The sequence below is a fragment of the Ornithodoros turicata genome, chromosome 10, assembly GCF_037126465.1.
Source record: "Ornithodoros turicata isolate Travis chromosome 10, ASM3712646v1, whole genome shotgun sequence".
In the NCBI taxonomy this organism is placed as follows: Eukaryota; Metazoa; Arthropoda; class Arachnida; order Ixodida; family Argasidae; genus Ornithodoros; species Ornithodoros turicata.
Genome location: NC_088210.1, coordinates 13,976,032 through 13,992,368, shown reverse-complemented (window position 1 = coordinate 13,992,368; position 16,337 = coordinate 13,976,032). Strand labels below are relative to the sequence as shown.

At 45.8% G+C, this 16,337-nt stretch overlaps 3 protein-coding genes across 17 annotated transcripts in view; 2 read left to right on the top strand and 1 right to left on the bottom strand.

Moving 5' to 3' along the window:
- Positions 1-1,774: 1,774 nt before the first annotated feature.
- On the bottom strand, positions 1,775-6,345 carry LOC135370469 (uncharacterized). 15 transcript variants are annotated; one of them, XR_010415350.1, is made up of 7 exons: positions 6,111-6,345; positions 4,836-5,662; positions 4,600-4,761; positions 4,279-4,476; positions 3,079-3,450; positions 2,534-2,651; positions 1,775-2,040 (listed from the first exon to the last, which is right to left on the bottom strand). XR_010415350.1 is itself a non-coding variant. In XM_064604217.1 (7 exons), exons 5-7 carry the CDS (start codon positions 4,423-4,425, stop codon positions 1,846-1,848), a joined length of 375 nt encoding a protein of 124 aa, XP_064460287.1. In that variant the 5' UTR covers positions 4,426-4,476; positions 4,600-4,761; positions 4,836-4,989; positions 5,219-5,662; positions 6,111-6,345; the 3' UTR covers positions 1,775-1,845. The 15 variants fall into 15 exon arrangements, 6 of the variants coding, with proteins under 6 accessions (XP_064460287.1, XP_064460288.1, XP_064460285.1 ...); XR_010415351.1 differs by having other exon boundaries at positions 2,534-2,648; XR_010415346.1 differs by having other exon boundaries at positions 3,079-3,111.
- On the top strand, positions 4,511-5,870 carry LOC135370468 (uncharacterized). Its single transcript, XM_064604214.1, has 2 exons — positions 4,511-4,746; positions 4,820-5,870. The coding sequence occupies exons 1-2, from the start codon at positions 4,592-4,594 to the stop codon at positions 5,619-5,621; spliced, it is 957 nt and encodes a 318-aa protein (XP_064460284.1). The 5' UTR covers positions 4,511-4,591; the 3' UTR covers positions 5,622-5,870.
- Positions 6,346-8,799: 2,454 nt separating the features above from the next.
- Positions 8,800-16,337, top strand: part of LOC135369726 (uncharacterized) — a 42,481-nt gene continuing 34,943 nt past the window's right edge. The window contains exons 1-5 of the mRNA XM_064603243.1: positions 8,800-8,893; positions 11,993-12,056; positions 14,315-14,445; positions 15,390-15,496; positions 15,576-15,733. Of these exons, the coding sequence (XP_064459313.1) occupies positions 8,838-8,893; positions 11,993-12,056; positions 14,315-14,445; positions 15,390-15,496; positions 15,576-15,733 (516 nt within the window). The 5' untranslated portion in view covers positions 8,800-8,837. The remainder of the gene's footprint in view (positions 8,894-11,992; positions 12,057-14,314; positions 14,446-15,389; positions 15,497-15,575; positions 15,734-16,337) is intronic.

Genomic DNA, 16,337 nt, shown 5'->3' with positions numbered 1-16,337 from the left:
CTAGGAACACAATTTTGTTCTTTAAAGGAGGTAAGAACTCCTATCTGCAGGTATTTAGCAACGGGTGTAATAGGTGTAATATTGTTCTTCTACGCTTCGTAATTCTATTTACAATTTATTGTTCAATACTTCACCTGCATGACGTGTGCAACGTTAATACAAAAACGCATTTTTTTTTCGGATACCGGCGAGTAGGCGTACTGCCATCCAGATACCTCTATTCATTGTTACGTCATCTGAAGAATTGTAGCACCCAATCAGACGCCAACGCGGAGGTACACAGCGTTCTGCTCTACACTCTTAAAAATGAACTTCACCACATAACAAGCTCCTATAGCCAACCACCATCCGGAATGACAACGTTCTCGTCCCTGATTTGTTGAAAACGAGAGGCGGAGCCTATTAGGTATCAATTATGCCGTTCATAATGGCTTCATAACAGGCTCCACCTCCCGTTATCAACAAATCAGGTGCGAGAACGTTGTCATTCTGGATGATGGTTGGCTAGGAGCGTGCTATATGTGGTGAGCACTCTAAAAACAGAACTTCACTGCATTGCACGCTGTGCGCCAACCATTGCAAAGAATGATAGGGTTATCGCTTCTGATTCGAAGAGAGACGAGGGCGTACGCCTTTTTGTGGCACTTTTCATATATCCAAATTGCCACAAAAAGGCGTACGCCGACCTCTCTCTTCGAATCAGAAGCGATAACCCTATCATTCGTGGCAATGGTTGGCGCACAGCGTGCTATGCGGTGAAGTTGTCTTTTATAAAGTGAGGATACGGACCTATCGGATTCATCTATACACAAGGTGTCACAGCCAATAAGTGGAAATCGCCGTTTGGTGCAAAGTGCAAAGTCCCTCTAAAGGGGTTGGGACACTTTCCCAGATGTGGTTCATTACATCATAGACGCATTGCACGCCAGAATACTGAGAAAAAAAAAAGAATTGTTCTTAAACGTGTCGTATTTAGCGAGATACACGCCCACGAACACACTCCCGAGCAAAGCGCAGACGTCACAGAGCTCAGAGCCAGGGGGGTCGGACTCGGCAAGAAAAGTGTGCCCCCGCGGGCGCTGACATTTTGGGAGGCATGAACAGGGTTGCCTTTGGCTGCGCGCTTCATCGCTAAGTTTGACTTTCTCGTATCTTGTTTCAAAACTCGTTCAAATGTCACAAATCTGTGACTGTTTTTAGTGAAATGTGCAAAATTGAGAAATAAAGTGTTGGTAAAAGTCAATAAAAGTCTGCAAGTTCAGTTCCTGAGTGCTGTCAAAGTGCGATCTCAACGTTCTCTGGCTCAATCGAGCACCAGCAGGGAACTGGCATGTAGTTTCGCTTTCGCATCGCTTTGTACTTGTCAGACGCGGACGCTGCAGTTACACAGCTTGAAAGATGCCCAGCTGTTGTGTGAAATGTAAAATGAGGCAGAGTAAATCCTGCGGGGTGTCATTTCACAAGTAAGTGTCCACTTGGTCCATGCACAAGTATTTTCTGTGGCGTGCCCAGTCGCCTATAAACGTTGTTCACTCTAAGGCAAACAAATATTGTCGAAACTTACGGCACGATCTTGAGATACATATTATCGCAGTTTTCCGCGGGATCCTCACCTGCTTTCCCGATGGCTGGAAGCACTTGACATGCAATCGCTCGTTCCTACACGCGGTCAGAGAGTATGCTCTAGGCACTTCCACACTTCTAGCTTCATCGCTGGTCATCAGACAGCAAAACTGAAGGCAAACGCGGTCCCTATGACAGTGAGGCCAGGAACTGCTGAGGTATCCGGTTATTCTTTATTACTTTTAAAATGATACAAAAGGAGATAATAATGGAAGAACTTTTTTAGAGCCAAGTAACAGCCAGCCAGCCAGATGAAAGAGATGAAAGTGGCGCTGACACAGTTTCCCTGGTAAGTACATAGTAGTTTGTGCAGCCACCCCCCTGTATGACTGCCTTCACTCCATGTTTTCCAGGAAATGCTTGAAGCCAGTGCTGAGCAAGCAGAGCCCGCCATCCCTTCTCCAGCTGTTCCACTGCCTGTAAGGACATGAATTCTTGCTTACGTGCTTTTACAACTAGACCTGTAGGACGGCTTGGCCTATAGATTGTGCGATTCCTTCCCTTTTTAATGGCCTTAATTTTCTATCCAGGAGATGCCCGAGGCAAGTGCTGCGGAAGCAGAGACTACCAGCCCCCCTCAACCTGTTTCACTGCTTGTAAGAATGGCTTGGTCAATAAGTCATACATCTGCTTCCATGTAGGATTTTTTTCATTCTTTTCTAAGGAAGGGCCTGAAAGCAGTATTCCACGGGCCCAGACCCCCAGCCCGAGTCCGGCTATCCTACTGCCTGTGAGCACATGAGCTTTCTTAATAATAATAATGATGATGATGCCTCACTAGTGCTCAAGAATGTAATACCTATTTGTGGGCCTAAGGCTCCAATAACTATTCTCAAAGCGTGAATTCTATGCAGTGTGACGTCATGTAACCCGAGCTGTAGAAATAAATGCAAACATTTTTTAGGCTAACCTGTTAGACCATGAGGACCATCCCTACTGCAAGCTGCCACAAAAACGGAAAGCAGTGAGTATATGTCTGTATGTCATTTCTTATTCCTGCTGCTTTCTGCTGTCTGGTTCTTCTGCTGCTGAAAAACATGAAAACACAGACAAATTGCTTTTGTGACTATAGCCCACTGCGAAACAATGCATTCCAATTCCTGTGAGCAGCGACAGTTCCTACTACCATTTCAGGAGTGTCAGCAGGAAAGCCCAGATCCCAAAACACAACGACTTGAGGACATTTCTCTAGATGTTTTGTCCCCTGACCCCAGAGCAGGGCAGCAACAACCGGAAACATGCAATGAAACCACGCCTACACGACAACCGGTAATTTTAAAATGCAAAATATTGGGGAATGCTGTCCTTAACCAACAGGCAACTTTGCAGGTGTCTGTGAGCAACACAGATACTGAGGGCAGCCCGATCACACCCAAGGGTCACAAGGAGCACACCTATCACAGCAAAACAACGCCAAGAACAGGAATGAGACAACTTCGAGAGAAGAACCAGTACCTGCGTGGTGTCCGTCGACGGCTGCAACTGACCCTGAAAAGGAGAGAAAAGAAAATTAAAAATCTAAAAAGCCTCATTGCTGAACTGAAGGAAAAGAACTTGTTGGCAGAGGAGGCTCAAACAAAGCTGGAGTCCTTTGGGGAACTGCCACAAGAGATACTTAAGGAATGGGCAAAGAACGTGAGAAAGAAAAAGCCAGGCCGTAGATATTCCCCAGAAACTAGGAGATTTGCAATGACACTCCACTTTTATTCACCTCGTGCCTACAAATATGTCTCAAAACTATTCCCAATGCCAGCTGTAGACACACTCCGCGAATGGTCAAAGGTTATTGGTGCTTGGCCTGGCTTCACGCAGGAAGTCTTAGACCACCTGAAGAAAAAGCATGAAACAACTGAGAGGAGAGAGAAGCTGTGCTCAATCATGCTTGATGGAATGAGCATACGCAAAAAATGTGAAGTAGACAAGGCCACTGGACGGCTAATTGGTTACGTTGATTTTGGGGAGGACCACACACCTCATGACACGGATGATGCGCCCCTAGCAGGTGACTCTTTGGTATTTATGACTGTGGGCGTCGCATCACCATGGAAAATACCCTTCGGCTATTTTCTAAATAAGGGGCTATCTGGGGAAGTACTGAAGACACTACTGACAGAAGCCATCATGGTGCTAACAAATTGTGGACTCGAAGTCGTGGCAGTCGTCTGTGACGGGCTATCGTCTAATGTTATGATGGGGCGACTGCTGGGGTGCCATATCCATGCCAACAACACAGAGGACTTTCGGACATTTTTCTCCCATCCTGCTGATGCTGACAAGAGCATACACCTAATTTTTGATGCTGCACACAGTCTTAAACTGCTCAGGAACCTGTTTGGGGATCACAAGGTGTTACAGAGCAGCCACTATGGAGTAAGCAAATAGGATGACAATACTACCAACTGTCCCTTGTGAATAATGTGGGAACAAGGATGGACGAGTTTTTTTCTGGTCCCTCCACGTTCCAGCATTATGCATAAGTTGAGCTCACTTTTCTGCATTTGAATGCAGTACACCTAGCTTCCATTTCAGTTTCTCTCTTGCCTGCCAACAAATTTAAGTATACTTTCACCCTCCTTAGACAATCAGGTGGGCCTTTATTGAAAGGCTGCAGCAACTCCAAGAGAAGGAGGGCCTCAGAGCAGCAAACAAGCTCACCAGATCCCATATTGAGTTTGGCCGCCAGATCATGAAGGTCCGCCTTGCAGCGCAGACTCTAAGTTCATCCGTGAGCAAAGCCCTGACCCACGCACGGCTCCTGGGATTGACCGAATTTGAAGGAAGTGACGCAACCGCTTCGTTCATTGCCGACGTAGACGAGTAGGCCTTTCATTTTCATGACTGTGGCCACTAAAGCTAAAGCATGAACATCTTTTACAGAACATTTGATTTGCTTAATTCGCACAGTCCCATTGGCAAAGGATTTAAGGCACCACTTCGCAATGGAACAATTTCCCAGCAAGGAAAAAGGATGCTTACATTGTCGTCAAGAATGATGACACTGCGACTTCCATCCGGGGAGCTAGCTGCTCAGCATGGGAGACGCATGTCAGTCATCAGCGTGGCCTTTACGCTAAAAAGTGTTGCACAGCTGGCAGAAGCGCTGTTCCAGGCGGGCGCATGCAGGTAACATGTAGAGGTCTAGAATCAGAAAACAGTATGTTTGAACAAATTATATTACTCCCTTGCACTCCCCTAGTTACATCACTACGTACCGCCTCAGCCAGGACCACTTGGAACTGTTCTTCAGCTGCATCAGGCAAAGAGGAGGATGGAATAACAACCCATCAGCTTCCCAATTCCGTCATGCCTACAGGAAGCTTCTGATACACGCTGAAGTTCAGGCCCCAAGCTCTGCGAATGTCGCGCCTACAGTGGAAGGCATAGAGACACTCGGTCACCAGGGCAAGCCGCGAAGGGAGGAAAGTGCAGGTGAGGAGACTCCCACTGCAGAAGTTCCTGCAGAGGACAACATCTGTGCCCTTCTACAGTGTGCTGACCATGACTACGGGGAATCATCCAGACTCAGCAGGTTCAGCGAGGATATTGTTGCCTATATTGGAGGATATGTTGTTAGAATTGTCTCCTCAAAACTCACCTGTAATGGTTGTTTGGACACACTCCTAGATGACGAGACATCAAGTGTTCTCATCATGCTCAGGGACAATGGAGGGCTGGTTAAACCATCCTCCTTTGTTACACGTCTGCTGTGTTGCGCTCAGCAGACCTTTCGTCTCGAGAAATTGAGGTCTGTGAAGCTTGTAGTGCGGGTGATCGTTTTGAAATCGTTTAATCACTTCATCCTAACACACGGTGACAAGCTACCACTGTGCCAGCACTATGCAGAGGAGCCTGATCACATAATTTCACTGGCGAAAGTGATCCTGCAAAAGTATGCTGGCATCAGATTAAGAGAACATAGTCGAAGAATTACAGAAGCAAGTCGTGGTGCCCAAGTGAGGCAGATGCTCACGAAACAAATCTTGTTCCGCAATCAGTAGATGCCCTAAATCGTCGTCGTCTTCGCTCGCCCCAAGTGGACCTGCGACCCAAAATTTATTTTTTCTTCTTACATATACCTGTGTGCCTTGATGAAAACACTAACAGTTTACGACGCTTTCCTACATTGTTGCATTGTTATAACGCGCAAACGACGGAACAAGGTAGGAGTGATACACAGGCAGTAACATGTATCACGAATTTCGCTTGTTGTCCCTGTTAATGACCAACAACCACGGCAAATAAAGGCCTTTCGAGGAAACGCACAGTTCGGAAACACACCTTTCTTTGTTCGAACACTTAAACGGTCATATATCCACATTACATGCTATTCGCTAGGCCTCACTGTGTGCAACAAGACACACGTTATCCTTTTACGCCACGATACAAGCTATTAATCCAAAAGAAGCCGTTCAACGCAATTGCCCAAAGGTACGACGACAAACGTCTGCATCATGCATGCAAACAACAACTGATAGGTGTATGCTTACATATTTCCTGCTCGGCGAGCAATGCGGAGGCCATGAGAGCAGACGAACGCCACGCCCGAGGCGTTCTCACTTACGTTGCCATAGAGATCCGCATTGTTGCCCTCAAAAACGAGTACTCCGCTAACATTTAGCGTGCAAAAAGAGGTCTGGCAACGCTGTCTATGCCTCCGCTGGCCGCGCGCAGGTGGGCACACCCCGCGGTAGGGAGAAAGCATTGGCCGCGCGCCAAGGCCGTTCTCTAGAGTCTTCCTATATTATCTCTATGCTCAGAGCAGCGTGCATTCCCAGTGTCAGTCATAAGCACGTGACTTATCGCGCGCTGCCTCACTGGAGGCGGCGAGGGCTGTGATGTCAGAGTCGCATGCGTTTCGGTATTCGCGGTGCCCATTTTCTCCGCTTCTATTATCCTCTTCGCTGTGAAACTTTCAACGCAGGTTCATATTGATGCAAAGTACCGTCTTTTACGTTTATCTGGGACAACGTGAGATGACCTGTCTCAACCTCTCGGTGTATAGAGTAGTCTGCCACCCAGGTTGCTGGAGCGAAGTTTGTTGTTGAACGGCCCGTTAGGGAGACTGTTCTCTCTCTCTCTCTCTCCCCCCCCTCCCCCTAGACCATGCTTGTGTTTCCATAAACATATTGGTTCCCGTGGTGAACGTTCAGCTGAGTTTGAGATGTCGTCTGTGTGCGTATGCTTTCCCGTGGTCCTGAGTGTCGGGATTTTACCGTTATTGATGGATCCGCTTATTCGAAACAGATTACGCGAAACGCCAAGAGTTCAAAATAGATCGGTTTTCGAGAAATACGGAGGCAGAACGTTATTATTCTGAACGAGCATGAACACCGTGCGGTGTTATGTGCCGGAGTTCTGTAACGGTCCAACAACAACAACAACTTTATTTTCGACCTTGGAGAGTGGGGAGTTTCATCGCCACAGGCGATACTCTACCCCATTGCTGGATGGAATGGGGGGAATAAAATAACGAGCCCCTTCACAATAACGATCGAAGTCCGATGGTGTCCAGAAATGTCAGAAGAGCTTTGAGCGCAGAGCGTTGCTGGGCTGGATTGGGCCAGGGACCAAGCAATTTGGATAGGGAGAAAGGACGAGAGTCCAGCTGACGAAGAGACTCGGAGAGTGTGGTTCGGGAAGGTTCGTAGTGAGGGCAATGAAGAAGAATGTGCTCCAGATCCTCAAGAGCACCACAGTGGCAGCAGGTGGGAGAGTCAACTTGTCCCAGGCGGTAACGCCACTGAGCTGTAAAGGCCACATCGAGGCGCATTCGGTGGATTAATGAAGCATCTTGACGAGAGGTGTTTCGTGGCATGCGGAAAGGAACGGTCCATGTGGTGAAGTGAACCTGCAATTCCTGTAAATAAACATATACATCCTCCTCGGGCAGTCTAGTTTTGAAAGGCAAATAATTAACCGATAATCAAACAAAAAAGAAAATTACACGATGCAAAAACTGACTATATTAAAAAAAGCGTAAGTATATCGCGAGCCATTCAGGTGTTATGTATACTTACCACCCCGACATTATACCGCGTAGCTTCTCGCGTGCATCTATTGGTAGCGAACAGTGGACAGGAGGCAAACAGTTTGTGGAAATGCCACCCGTATTTATTGTTTACAATGGGCGGAGACGTTGAAACCGCGGTTGCTTCGCGTCCTCCATCGAACCGTTTATCGTTCCCCGTCGGACGCCTCTGGACGTCATGGAACACGGCGGCAAGCATTCCGATTTTTATCGGAGAAGAGGTTTGTATAATTGTAGGAAGCCGTCAGCGGTGGGTTCACGAACTCAATGGGAACATCTTGCAGGGTATCACCTGACCTCTGCTCATACTTGGCAAGATTTCGGCAAGGATGAGCCGTACGGCGTCGGTCCTGGTGAAAGTGGGGACGCGGGCAAAAGTTGCATGCGGTAAGGCTTTTGATGCTTGCTATTTGAACTATAGTGTGAGCGAGCGACTGAATTGATAAAAAGAAATTGAGCGTTCAAAAATCTGAAACCGGACAAGTGGTGCAGCCCAAGATTGCTTTTCGCGCAACAAATATAGATATATTGTACAGTTTGTAACTACACTCATCAGAAGTTCATAGTCGCGTTATGATCAAGGTACACAAGCGGAGGTGATTGTACCAAGTAAACAAAAGGAGGAACATGTATCATAATCGGAATACAAAAGAACCGTACACTCTTAAAAATGAACTCAACTGCATAGCACGCTCCTACACTCTTAAAAATGAACTTCCCCACATAGCACGCTCCTAGCCAACCACCATCCCGAATGACAACGTTCTCGCCCCTGATTTCTTGAAAACGGGAGGAGGAGCCTATTTTGTGCCGTGCATTCATAATTATCACAGAAAAGACGTACGCCTCCCGTTTTCAGCAAATCAGGGCAGATAACGATATCATTCGAGATGATGGTTGGCTAGTTGCGTGCTATGCGGTGAAGTTCATTTTTAAGAACGTAGTTGGAGGAAAGATTTTCGAGGCTTTGGACCGCGATCGCAAACTTTTTATTTTCCTAATACGTGGAGAGACGTTGTGCTTAATGTCATGACACTGTTTCCACGTGTCTGCGCTTACTTACAGTAACTACGTATGGAAGATCCTGAAGGTGCTGATATTTCTGGTTCTGCTCTGTATGTTTCTGTACCAAGCCTCACGCGTCACTGAAGACTACCTGTCGTATCCGACCGCCGTCGACGTGAAGATGGAAGGACAAGGGACGTTGAAGTATCCCGGAATCACTTTCTGCGTTACAAACTGGTAGCCGTGAGTCAGTGTTTGCCCTCTGACCTCTTTTTTTTTTTTACGTGCACTGCGCATCTAGCGCACTCCTCAGAGGAGAGGAGTGAAGCCTTTTTTCTTAGTCGCGGAAATTTCTTCCTGTACGCTATGGCAGTTTGTCTCTGCGCAGGGTGAGCGGGTAAAGTTTGGAAGCACCACGTGACGAACTTTCTGTCCACTCACAGGGCAGCAGGACCAATGAGGTCACTCCGCGGGCAATAGGGGAGAGAGAGAAGCAGGGGGAGCTGCGCAGACAGCTGGGCTACTTACATAGCGTATTGGTCGACAACCATAGAAACCATAAGGAGTATTCTAGAAGTAGAGTCACGAAATAAGCTACGCTTCAGAGTATCGACACTGATTTCCAAGAGCGAGCATGCGCCATTTTGTTTCCGCGCCACGCTAACCGCGCGCACTCGCACATCGGAGCCGTTTATAGAGAGGGTTTGGCCATTAGGAGGAGCCTAACTTGAACCGCGTCATGCAACGTCACGGCTGAACGACCTCCCTCTCAGCGCTCTATTGTTATCCAGTCGTCAACCTGTCGCCGACGCCATGTTGATGCAAAGCGTTCGTCACGATGCAAGGTGGAAGACACGTGCATACCGCGTCCTTCCAAACCCCTTCGTCCTTGAATCCTTTGAATCCCTTGAAGTCCCTTGAATCAGTTTGGTAACAAAGCCCCAATTTCACAGGCGCCTGTGATAAGCCGGCGACCCTGGTAGATTGCATTGAGCGCGACAAAAGTACATGTCGACCAGCCGGAGAACCGCATCAAAGATGGCGCCTACCTGCTGGCTCATAAGCGGATTTCGCTTGGATTCAGGCTTTTTAGGCGGTGCAACACCGACTCTGAAGTCAAAACAGGCTCCGCCCGTGAAGCGGCAAAATATCAAAAGATGGCCAAACTCTCTACATCTCTATCTATATATATATACTTTAGCGCACGATGTCATCTATCATGCGCGGGTAAAATGTTTCTTTCTCTTGCAAGCAGCTCATCAAGGTTGACGGCCTTGATGGATCTTGATGACGTCTTGATGACGCTGTGGTGGACAATACATGGATTATCGCACAACAATCATACGCTCTGTCTCTGTCCAACAGGGAGCATTATGTTATCTGTCTTTGATCCTCAACTGGGGATGATCCGGCGTGATGCGGAAACAAAATGGCGCTCCTGACCCTCCTTGGACCTCAGTGTCGATACTCTGAAGCAAAGCTTATCTAGTGACTCTAGCTAGAAGGTCCGAAACTGGGACGGGCGAGGGGAGCGCCATAGTGAACCAGCCAGCGTTGCCACAGCAGCGCTGAGCTCCGCCGCTAAACTTAGCGGACAGCATAACGTATACAGGGTGTTTCACCTAAAGTGATAAAAAATTCTAACTGGCGACGTACTCAGAAATTTATTTTTTTTCAATTGAGCTTCGAAAATTGCCAAGCGAACCTCAGTTTCTTTAAAACAAAAACGAAGGGTCATCTATGTATAACGACAGCCCCAACGAAAATTATGCGGCGTAATTTTTACTAATTCTTTTCCACTATTTCTGTTGCGATGCTGTGCATAGTTTTTGTGGGGTTTGCGGTCATCCATGGAGGACTTCACATTTCTGAAAAAAGAAAAAAAGGCGAGGTTCAATTGGCGATTTTCAAAGTTCAATGGAAAAATAAATTTCCCGCGATTAAAACTTGTCCAAAGCCTTCCCCAATCGCGGCAAAAGGTTCCAGAACGTTATTGCCGAAATTCCCACAATCCTCCTGCGAGTTCTAATTTTTTATCACTTTAGGTGAAACACTCTGTATGCAATGCACACGCACACAAGTTATTAGTAAATAACGTCTATGCTCAACGGTGCTAACGTCCATGCACATTACGCATAACAGTTGTATGAGGAGTTGAGAAAGTATACGTATCGCATGCAAAAAATAAAAAAAATAAATAAAAGAAAATCCGGTAAGCATACATCAAACATAACGAGAGAAAAAAAGGTTTTTGGTGCAGTCACACACAGCCCTAATTTATTACTGAAGCCCTAAGATTAGGGAGAAAACACAGACACTTCAGAGACGCCATGTAGGGACGCGGTCACCAGTCACCACGTTCGTCTACACCATGACACCGCCGCTGCCTTGACCAGCCTTGGCTACGAACTTGGATAGGAGAGGACAGTGACAAAATCCGTAGCCAACGGAAGCGGCGGAGCAAGCGTTGCCAATAGTTTTCGCAATAGACCTCTACCCGAGAAACGTCATCAGGACGTTGGTAGACAGACTGAAACCGAAACAAATCGGAAGGGGAGGGCTGGGTTCCACGAATGGGCACTTGTTCGCTACCTCCTATATTGAAAGATAAGTACCTTTCAGGGACCATCGTAATCCCCTCAAGACCGAGGCTTTCCGGCGCGACCTTGTTCGCCCCTAGCTTCGAGCGTAGTTCAACTCTACCAAATTGGTGGCGCTGTCGAACACTATGACGTCATTTGTTTACAAACAGGGAGAGGTCTATTGCGCCTGTTTTCACGGGCAAAAACTACGCGACCTTCCCTCGGCTGATTCAATATGGCTGCATCCGGGCGCATTTATTGAGAGAGGGAAGATTCCCGTTCAAGACCTTTGCTCTCTTCCGATCCTCCTTCCGCTCTTTCCTTCTAGCCTCTCTCCGTAAGATTTCTATGGTCCACAACATAGCTACGTCACATCTTGATTCACATATCATCTGCTACTTTCGTAGCGGCTGGGCCGATAGATAGGACGGGACATTGATACTGTAGTTTTCCTTAATGATCTTATCTCGTTTCGTCTCATTTCTCGTTTTTATTTTCAATCAATCAATCAATCAATAATTTTGTCCATGATCAACGTGGTTTCATTTCTCTATCTGGCGTTTCTTTCTGCTCATCTGCTGTAAAAAGTGTCTGTTTTTGGTTTCTCCGATTCTCCGCCTCTGTGTTGTAGCCAACGCACTCGTACAGCTTTTACGGGTTGGCGTCGCACGAACCCAGCGATGCGCAGTCCATGTAGTGTAGAGGTCAGCGATGTTACGTTAGGATAACAGGCTTAACTGTGTCATACTTACAGGTTGGACAGGGAAAAGTTTTGCGAGAGATATGAATCGGCATGCAACTTTTCGGACCCCGATTGGGTGAGTACAGAACTGTACCAAACTTATCATGAAGGCAAGACTCTTAAACAGAAGGTCACCACATCACACGCTGCTAGCCGATAATTCGTTGCGAATGATATCTTTCTCGCTCCTTATTTGTTGAAAGCGGGAGGCGTACTCGTTTTTGTGACGCTTCACATTTATGTTAACTGTCACAGAAAGGTGTACGGCAGAAATGTGCACAGAACACTCTTAAAAATGAATTTCACCTCATAGCACGCTCCTAGCCAACCATCATCTCAAATAATATCGTTCTTTCCCCTGATTTGTTGAAAACGGGAGGCGTACGCCTTTTTTGTGAGAATTATGAACAGCATAAGTGTCACAAAAAGGCGTATGCCTCCCGTTTTCAACAAATCAAGGCAGATAACGATATCATTCGATATGATGGTTGGCTACGAGCGTGCTATGTGGTAAAGTTCATTTTTAAGAGTGAAGTGCGTGATTCATTCTGCACCGTTAAAACAGAACTTCACCGCACAGCACGCATCTAGCCGGCCCTCGTTCCGATTGATATGATTCTGTCTCCTGAACAAGAGGAGGCGCCTATATCTTGGACAATATTGGCAACACCGGCGCATTATTGGTCCAATCTTGGGCCAATGCTGGGCCGGTATTGCCAATGTGTCCAAGATATAGGCGCCTCCTCCCATTTTCAACAAACCCGGAGACAGAACCATATAATTCGGGATGGTGATTGGCTATAGATGCGTGCTATGCGGCGAAGTTCTATTTTAACATTGTGGCATTTTCTCCTTAAGCCCGACAATCCAAGTACTCCATCTTTAGATATTAGTAGGGAAAGGGATGTGCCAACCGCATCCGCCAATCCACGAATCCTCGAATTCTAGGCAGGGATACGAGATTCGCGGATCATAATCCCAGTGCTCAAAACGGCGAATCGAATCTTTCGAATCCACCGACCACGTTTGTTTGTTTCCTTTTTCAAATTGGCGCCTTCGGAGTCCGCCGAAAGCCTCATTGGCCGACGGGTGTTTTCTCGTTTGTTTGTTTACATTAATTGCTTTGAACTGAAAGAGGTCAGGCAGGAACTGTTACATTACAAGTTTAAAAGTAACCTGGTTTTGCTCTCGATTGTTGCTTAGTTTTATGGACATAATTCAGACTCCAGAATTTATGCATTTCTTGTAGTCAACGAAGAACATGTTAAATAAATTACGTTTAAGAAGAACTATATGGGTACATTTTCTCCTGAAACTGAAGCATTATTTAATTTGTTTTTCATTAAACGAAGGTATATCATATTCCGCTTCAAAAACATTTTCTACTAGAAGTGTTTCTTTTTTCCTGGCTTTTTAAACTCTTTTTAAGGGAAGGATTCGTAAGACTCGTGGACTCGTAGAACCTTCCTTGGAATCGGATTCGAAAAATTCTCGATTCGTCCCATCCCTAGAGATTAGAATAGTTGACGGAAAAAAAAAAAAAAAAAGGAGGCACTAGTCGCGGGGACTACTCCCGCTACTCCGCTTACTACTCCGTACTCCAGCTGAAGGTCATCACACTGAGTTCCTTCACAAATTAAAATGCACAACTGCGACGGCATAGCCCACCGGTTTGGCTGTAGCGATAGCATAAAGCTCACTATACACTCTTAGAACAGAACTTCACCGCATAGCACGCTCCTAGCCAACCATAATCTCGAATGGTATCGTTATCTGCCCTGATTTGTCGAAAGCCGGAGGCGTACGCCTTTTTTGTGACACTTCTGCTGTTCATAATTGTCACAAAAAGGCGTACTCCTCTCGTTTTCAACAAATCAGGGCAGATAACGATATCATTCGAGAGGATGGTTGGCTAGGAGCGTGCTACACGGTGAAGTTCATTTTTAAAAGTGTAGTTGTTCCAGTTAGCGGGTACACTCTTAGAAATGAACTTCACCGCATAGCACGCTCCTAGCCAACCATAATCTCTAATGATACCGTAATTTGCCCTGATTTGTTGAAAACGGGAGGCGTACGCGTTTTTTGTGACAATTATGAACAGCACATAGGTGCATATAACATACATGGAGGCGAGCAGCAGAAGGAATATTCCACGATAAATGGGAAATCCTAATTAAAAAATGGGGCTTGATGACTGTCCAAACAGGCACGTTCAGTTGTCAGTATTGATTTGTACTGGACGTAACGGTGTGACTGATTTTGTTTAACCGTTTTCCTGTTCCCGCTGGTATAGTACCGCGTGCAGATGATGAATGCCGTTTGCTTTCACTGCAGAGAGAGCAAGTCCTTTACATACTGGAGACCGAGGGCCACCTGGAGGACTTGGCGATCTCTTCAGCCGATTATGTTCAGTTCGGATTTGTCAACCCGACGTCGTACTTTGTGGAAACCTACGTCAAGAGGGAGTAAGTGCAAGCAGAAAAAGAACTCTACTAAAAAATAAAAGTACCTACATAGTGGTGCTTGAACACAGGTCTTACGGTTCTCAAGTCATATATGCTTCGCCGCATAGCTGCGCACTGCGATATATTGTACTCGGTTAACCAAAGTAACTTTAGCTTGTTTATTTTTCATTTTTCTATTTTGTAATACACTAATTGGTTTTTATTATACGATGATTTCTCCTATTTTTTTCTTTCTGCAGACGGAAGGTTGGACTGTTCTCTGATATATTAATTGGACAAAACTCAAATTGTTTTGTCATGGTGAACACACACACACACAAATAAATGGGATGATGATGTGGTGGGTCATGGTGAAAACGGTGGTGACAGTATAGAAAGATGTGTATTTTACTTGGCCAGCTAACTTACCATCGTGCATGAACATCACAGCTCCTCATTTAAGGCCTTCGCATAAGCTCACCTTATTACCGCCATCGTCGTCACATCACAGTATGGTCCACCATTCTCTGTAATACACATAACACTATACCGCGTGTTTCAGTTAAATCCCCGGGCTAAATAATTCGCGAACCGGTGCACCAATCGAATAACTTTCTTTTTTACAAGTATCTGTCCAATACCGCCTACAAGATGCGCACCGCGTGAATGAGCGGGAGGCGCTCATTATTTAAATAAAAATTCAAATGAGTTTCGTGAAAAAAGCTAACTTCTAAAGCAGGGCGCCGTCGGCATTAAAATGGGTACTACCCCTTTTGGGACCTTCAGTGGACACCTTTTAGAGAAAAATCTGCCACCGAAGCGGGTCATTTGTTGCAGTAATTAATTGGTTTCGGTTTACGTATTTTTGTATACTACGTAATATACTTTCATTCGAAATAGCGTCTGTGCCCATAACAATGAGTGTGCGTCGCAAAGTGCTCTTCCCAACTACAAGTCTTTGACAGGTCTGTGCGGTTGTCTTTCTCCAAGCTGCCGAAGCACATGTGCTGCACAATCAATTGGAGAGCGGACGAGATCATGAAATTTGTGCATCAAAATCCGCTGATATTCGGTAAGGCCATTGGATCATTGGCTTTCATGAGACTGTGCACGTCTATGCGTGTGCTTTACAGTATGCGTCCATGTTTCAGAGGCTAAGCTGCTGTTCTTCTGGGAGCCAGAGAGCATAATCGTCATGGATGAGTATGAGATGGACATTGGGTTCCACGACGTTGACGCCACTACGGCCGGACAGAAACACGCTATCGTGGTTCAGCCTTCTGGGGAATATATTTTTTCGCTCGAACAGGTAATTGTTGTTATCGGGTCTTTCTTTTTCATGCATCGGCATTAGGAGTGTCAAAATGAAAAAAACAAAAAAACTGTATGTATGTTTATATGTGTGTGTGTCCGTGCGTGTGTGTCCGTGTGTGAGATGGCGATGCCTCACCAAGGCGGCGGTATAAGTGGACAAAGATGCAAAGGGGATATAAGAGGGTAAATGTAAACGGAGGCAAGTGATTTGAAACTGAAGTAGTCGAGGGTACTTAAGAGTAAGAGGTAACGGTAATTGAAGGTAATTAGAGGCAATTAAAACAAGAAAGTTGAGTTTAAAGGTAATGAATGTAAGATATATATGTAATGAAGAGAAAGGGTAAACGAAATTAAAGAATACCGAAGGTAACCGCAGGTTATACAGGAGGTAATTAAATGTAATTAACGTTAATTGAAGGGGAATTGAGAGTAATTAAGGCAAGTAAACGTAATTAAAGGTAATTGAGGGAATTTAGGATTACCTCACTTAACCTGCGGTTAGCTAAGGGAATTAAAGAGTAATTACAGGGTAATTGAAAGTAATTGAGGCTAATTAAAGGTTAATTAAATTGGCATACATATAGTAATTAAAAGTGTCA

Excerpts from the sequence above, each read along its gene's own strand:
- LOC135370468 (XM_064604214.1), top strand. The coding sequence starts at position 4,592 with ATGCTTACATTGTCGTCAAGAATGATGACACTGCGACTTCCATCCGGG. Across the intron at positions 4,747-4,819 it reads TTCCAGGCGGGCGCATGCAG|TTACATCACTACGTACCGCC; the intron begins GTAACATGTAGA and ends GCACTCCCCTAG.
- LOC135370469 (XM_064604216.1), bottom strand. The coding sequence starts at position 4,425 with ATGAACGAAGCGGTTGCGTCACTTCCTTCAAATTCGGTCAATCCCAGG. Across the intron at positions 3,112-4,278 it reads CAAACTCAATATGGGATCTG|GGTCAGTTGCAGCCGTCGAC; the intron begins GTGAGCTTGTTT and ends TCTCCTTTTCAG. Across the intron at positions 2,041-3,078 it reads CGTCGACGGACACCACGCAG|GCAGTGGAACAGCTGGAGAA; the intron begins GTACTGGTTCTT and ends ATGTCCTTACAG.